This window comes from Panicum virgatum, chromosome 9K, assembly GCF_016808335.1.
Source record: "Panicum virgatum strain AP13 chromosome 9K, P.virgatum_v5, whole genome shotgun sequence".
NCBI classification, from domain to species: Eukaryota; Viridiplantae; Streptophyta; class Magnoliopsida; order Poales; family Poaceae; genus Panicum; species Panicum virgatum.
In genome coordinates, this window is record NC_053144.1 from 9,617,335 (window position 1) to 9,623,375 (window position 6,041).

The 6,041-nt window shown below is 53.6% G+C and overlaps 1 protein-coding gene across 1 annotated transcript; it reads left to right on the top strand.

The window, feature by feature from the left end:
- Positions 1–1,581: 1,581 nt before the first annotated feature.
- Positions 1,582–5,175, top strand: LOC120649970 (PHD finger protein MALE MEIOCYTE DEATH 1-like). Its single transcript, XM_039926919.1, has 3 exons — positions 1,582–2,061; positions 2,635–2,881; positions 3,327–5,175. Exons 1-3 carry the CDS (start codon positions 1,620–1,622, stop codon positions 4,753–4,755), a joined length of 2,118 nt encoding a protein of 705 aa, XP_039782853.1. The 5' UTR covers positions 1,582–1,619; the 3' UTR covers positions 4,756–5,175.
- The last annotated feature ends 866 nt before the right edge of the window (positions 5,176–6,041 follow it).

Genomic DNA, 6,041 nt, shown 5'->3' on the forward strand with positions numbered 1-6,041 from the left:
ACCGCTGCGCGGAGGCGGTGCTCCGGGAACGGGCCCCCACCACAACTCCCTGCGCGGCCAGCACGCCGTGGCCACGTGGGCCGTTCTACACCGGCGACGCCCTGCGGGTGCCCTTCCCGGCCTTGCCGCCGCAGGCCGTCGGCGCTCCTGGCTTCATCGTTTCTGCCGGCCGCGAGCCGATCCAAGAGCACCCACGAGTGCGCAAGGGCTCCTGGCTGTCGCGCTGCCACTCCCTTGCCGCCGGCGAGCCACCCATGGCCGGCGTCTCCGCTCGCCCGCGGGCGGCGGCATGAGGGACGAGGCAACGGGCTCCGACTCCGCGGTTGAGCGTGGGGGAAGAGGGAGGTGAGCGTGGGGAGGTAACCGAAGACGAGCACAAGCGCCGGAACGAGCATGGCTCCAGAAAAACGCTCATCAGGAGCGTGCGGCCAGAGCCAAGAGAGAGAACGTTTTTTTGCATCCACAGGGACAGGCCGGGGAACAGGTAAACGAAATCAAACACGGCGCCCTGCAGCTGACGGGCTCGGGCACACAGTTTTGCCCATATCAAACACACCCTCAATTTCTCCGCACGACGGGAGCCTGGCTGGGAGGCCACTTTTGCACCCGGAGGGCCTGGCCCTGACCCTGATGCAGCCATCCAAACACGCGTGCCTTGCATTCCTGGAGCCTAGACGAAGGGCATGCGGGTAACCAATTAGCCCCCTAATGATCTCTTCCTCTCACCTCCTTTTCTCTTCCATATAACATTTAAGTTCAACATACATGTGCTGACATTGAAAACACCAATTTATTGCCTTAATAGTATTTTAATCACATTACGGTTGTTTCGTGTGGAGCTTCTATGAAATTTCCACGGAAGCTCCAATTCAGCACTCCACCAAACGAGAACGACGATCTCGTAAATCCTAATATCATTACACTCTATTCGGATGACTTATCAGCCAACCAAGCAGCAGTGTTTTTTTCTCACACTAAATCAGTATCAGCCACCAAAACCAACCAACAAACAATATTTTTCTCTTACAACAAATTATCACCGGCCACCGTACAGTACTACTGCAGTTCGTTTCGCACGGGTGAAATCTGCATCCTGTCCCTGGCTCCCTGCCGCCAATGACAGACAAACTGGTCAGTGCACCTGAACCATGGGCCCGTGAGGCGGAGTGCCGCCACGTCACCCCCAAAAATTTGACCTCGCTCCCGCCGCGTCTCGATCGCGGGACCGACGTAACGGCCCCCTTCCTGTCCTTCTCACCTGCCGCCAGCCCTCCCGGAAAACCTTTTCCACACCTGCCTGGGCTTCACGCCACTGTTTTGCTGCCGTTGACCTCCGGGGTGCATGGCACAGGCGCTCGTCCCAGCCGGTGCGGGCCCGGGATGTCATGAAGGCATAGCCTCGGGGGGTCGCGATGGGTAGCAGCGGCCTGCTCCGCGACGTCACGGGCGTACGCGTGGAAAGCGACCGGCGTGGGGCCCGCCCGCCAGCGGCCTGCGCGTTCGGGTCGCGGAGCTCGGCGTGCGCCCCGCTCGCACCGTCACTCGCACGCCACAAATTACGGAAAGGCCCCTGCCGTTGCGGATTAAAACCCCAGAGGCCCCCCGACCGCCGCTGGCCAATGCCGTCCTCGCGCGCACTCCGGCGGCTCGACCTGCGGCGGTCGCCGCCGGTCCGGCAGAGCCCGCAGCCAGCGGCGGCGAAGAAGGGGGAGGCGAGCCCGTGGCCGCCGTCCTCGTCCTCCGCCTCGTCGTCTTCTTCCTCGGCCTCGGCGCCCCCCAGGCACCCCGCCGCCTTGTCGGCGGCTGCGCCGAGGGGCGGATCGGCGGTGCGCGTGTACCCGCTGCGGGACTTCCCGGGCACGGACGCGGCCGCGCTCTGCGGCGCGTTCCGGGACAACGTGCGGTGGCTGCTGAAGCAGTGGGGCTCCGCGCCGGGTTCCGGGTCGGCGTGGCGCGCGCTGCTCTCGGACGAGCGCACGGGCGCCGTAGTCCCCATTATAGCCGTGGAGGAGCTCGCCGCGGCGTCGCCCGCGCCGCTCTGCGACCTCTGCCGCTGCGCCGGTGAGCTGGCTTCGCTTCTCTATGCCTTCATCGCGGATTTGGGGGCAACGAGCGTTTCTTTCGTTGGTGCGAGCTTGAATGCTCGATGGATGCGATGATTAGATTTTAGTTGCGATTTCTTCTCGATTTTGGTTGATTTGATTGATTGGTAGAACTGTTGTTACAAATGCTTGATTTCTGTGCGGTTCGAGGGCTTCGTGATCGCAGGGAAATTCTCGAGGATTTAATCGGTAATATTTTCTTTCAATTCTTTCTGCTAACAGTTCAGAAATGCTCTCCTCAATTCAGCATTCAACTCCTCCCAGTTCTGATTATAACGTTGGGTGGGTAGTAGGAATTTCATTTCTGTTCACATTCTCGCATTAATTGATCCATTCCATGTTGCTTGTTTGAAATTGTTTTGAAATCACTTCCTAAAAAGCAGTGTGCCTGTAATGATGGCGCCCTAGCCTCTTAAAGTTTTTTTCTTCTTCTGGAAAAGATGTTGTTTCGTGCATTGATTTAGTTCCTACTTCTGGAAATGCCAACTCACCATTGGACTAAATCAATGCATGATCTGGACCGCAATTTCAGGCTGGAGCCACCACTGGGTGTCAAAGCGGAAGTACCATTTCATCATTCCTGCAGCAGTCGACTGGGACCAGCCATTCAGAGCTGATGCGTTGCTTGGGCGCAGCGATCACCTCCTACATGGTCTGATCCATAGTAATGGCTTTGGTCACCTTGTCACTCTCCGTTGTTGTGATGGTGGTTCCACTTTTCTTTCTGGCTCCCAGATCATGGATATATGGGATCAACTTTGTGCTGCTCTCCGTGTTAGGTAACAATATACTCTTCCTTCCCTGTTCTGAAATACTCTTCACAGACATTTGTTCCCCAGTAGCATCAATGAAGTACAGGTTAGCTATGTGTGGTCTAAATACACTTTATCAAATCTTGAACTTTGGTAACTTTATGCGTAGTGGGGTTCTTGAGCGGGTCGATAATGTAAAGAGAGGTAGAGGTAGACCTAAACTAACTTGGGATGAGTCGGTTAAGAGAGACCTTTGGATTGGAATATCTCTAAAGAGATAGCTTTGGATAGGAGCACTTGGAGACTAGCTATCAATGTGCCTGAACCATGACCTTTATTTCTTTTGGGTTTCATCTCTAGCCTACCCCAACTTGCTTGGGAAAAAAGGCTATGTTGTTGTTGTTGTTGTTGTAAACACAAAAAAGATAACCCCCCATATCTATCCTCTGAGCTTAGTGAGCTTTCTGTGCAGGGCTGTGTCTGTGGTGGACTTAACCCAGAAGCACTCTGTGGACCTCCGCCTTCTTCTTGGAGTGACAAACGGTGAGACATGGTTCAGTCGCTGGGGATACTGCCTTGCCAAGGGTTGCTTCAATGTGTCTGCATCCACTTATTCTGCTGCACTTGAAGCCCTGGCTGCCCTGCCTGTTGATTATCTCCGCAGCCGTCATGTCCGCCGTGTGGTCAGCATCTACCGCCGCCTCTCCGACAAGCCTCTGGCCACTGTCCGTGAGTTCCTCCGCTGCCTCCTTGATTGGAAACACTGCGAGGCCCCACTTTCGCCACCTTCTGTGAAGACATCCCCACGGCTGACGTTCTTGCTGCCAAAGTCATGTGTCATGAAGAGGCTGAGGCAGCCATGCCAGCGCTTTGAGGATGTTGTTGACCTGCTCCAGTGTCGGTGGTCAAAGAAACGGCTGCTCAATGCTGCAGAGGTCGTTGTTGATAAGCTGCGGGAGCATGCCAATGGCACAAGGATTTCACGACAGGCTGTACGAGATGCTGCCAGGGGCGCCATCGGTGACACTGGTCTGCTTGACTTCGTCATCAAGTCCCTTAATGACACTGTTGTTGGTAACCATATTGTGCGTCGTGTGCCTGACCCTAAGAATCGTGTGCTTCACTTCAGCCTTGAGGAATTTGCTGAGCCTGAGCCTGAGCCACAGCTAGAGCCTGACCTAGAGCCAGAGCCATTGGAGCTTGATTCAGAGCGCACCCCTCATGCGGTCCGATGGCCAAGCACATCAGATGTAGAGCGGGATCTGCGTGCTGTGTGCCGGGCAATGGTGGAGGCACGCAGTGAGGCAGCACAGGCTGTGCTGGACTGCAAGCACTGGGTGAAATGGTGGGGACTCAGGGATGAGTCTGATGACCAGCTAAGGTTCCTTGTTGAGTGGCGACCGCAGCTGCGGGAGGCTACTGAACTTACAAGGCCAATGCCGCCAGGGGATATTGTGGTGGTACCACTGCATGCGTCCATAGGTGAGCTGCTTATTGAGGCAGAGCATGCACTGCAGGAGACATACTGCTTCTTTGTGGGATTCCAGGCTGAGTCACTGGATGGCATTGCTGGGGAGAATTGGGATCCGGTGATGCTTGGTGGAGCAGAGTCCGGTGACACGATCGGCGTGCATGGCCATGGAGCGGACATGGAGACTGGGCTGCGTTGCCAGGGAGGTACGGATGCATGGGATGTCCAGTGTGTTTGTGGTGCACAGGATGATGATGGGGAACGCATGGTGGCATGCGATGCATGCAATGTCTGGCACCACACACGCTGCGTCAGCATTGCGGATGGTGCGCCTGTGCCGCCATTATTTCTCTGCATGTCCTGCGGTGGCGCGCTCATGGCTGCTGGGCCGATCCTGGATGAGGCACTGACGGTACCTAAAGTAAAGTGACAATTCTTTTGCCCCTTTCGTAGTTCTTACATCCTTTGGTTCATATGTTTGACAGTGGTGATCTGACGAGGTAAACCAATTCAGAAACTGTGAGATCCTTTTTGTAAAGTGTGTTGGTATGTAGTTAGTTTAGTACTGATGCAGTAATAGCAGATGCAATCTGTAGAGAATTTGTAGGGGTGAAGATGGGCAGTGGAAAAGGAAGCCCTATCCATGTCGTTAGCAATCCGACTGGAAATTTTGTACCGCATACATTAGAGGCGGTGGTGTTGTAAATAGCTGTTCTGTGATTGCACCTTTCTACTGTCTCTGAATGTTGTCTATGAAGTTAAACGTCTTGATCACTGTGTTTTGATGGTGGCCCTAGTTGGTGGCTAGCATGGTCCTCGGGAAGACGAAAGAAAAGTTCAGTTTCTTCAAGAATTGGTGGCCGTCGTTCACTGTGTTTATAGGCATTCGTTGTTGTGTTTCTGTTTGATTTGTCCTTCGGCTGTGCAATGGTGTTCACAACAGTGCCATTGAGGAGTTCTGAGATGGCGGCGGCACAACCTGTCCGCTTCATTCGTTGTTAGTCCTTGCAACGGTATTAACGACTCTAATTGCTTCAGGCTTGCTTTGAGAAGAGACCTAATTGAATGGTCCGTGCCTTGTCGAGACAAGCATGTGTTGCATTAGAACTTTTGGATGTTGGGGATTTGTGGTGTGGATTCTCCAACGATTTCAAAACCTACAGGTTGTGGTTTGGTTGAGCAGAGCAGTCGAATTGGCACGATCAGCACTCTGTCCGCGGCAACCAGCCAATAATATTTTCCTCTCACATCAAACTAGCATCAGCCAGCCAGCAGTATTTTTCTTTCATAATAAATCAGCACCAGCAACAGTACAGCGAACAGGCAACTGCTTATTTTTACCGTCATATCTTCCGACTGACTGACTGTGTGCTGCCTAACGATGCTTGGCTAACGGCGGTGATGACAACCTCGTCCTAAGTAGAGTAAGGTTTTTAAGGTAAGGTGTGTGTTGGGTGGGTGGGGGGCGGGGGTGAGGGCAGCCATGGCTGAGCACGCGCAAGACGAGGAGGTGGTACCGTCTCGAGAGAACAAGATGTTAGAAATTTAGACAATTTCGGGCACAATTTAATTCCAAAATTAAATGTATAAATTAGCAATATTTCTATGACTTTAAGGAGTAAAATAAAACATGTGAACATGTTTATACTTATCACACAGATAAGCATAAACAATATAAATAACCAAAGTTTCAGGGAATACCCTGAAGCGGGGCCG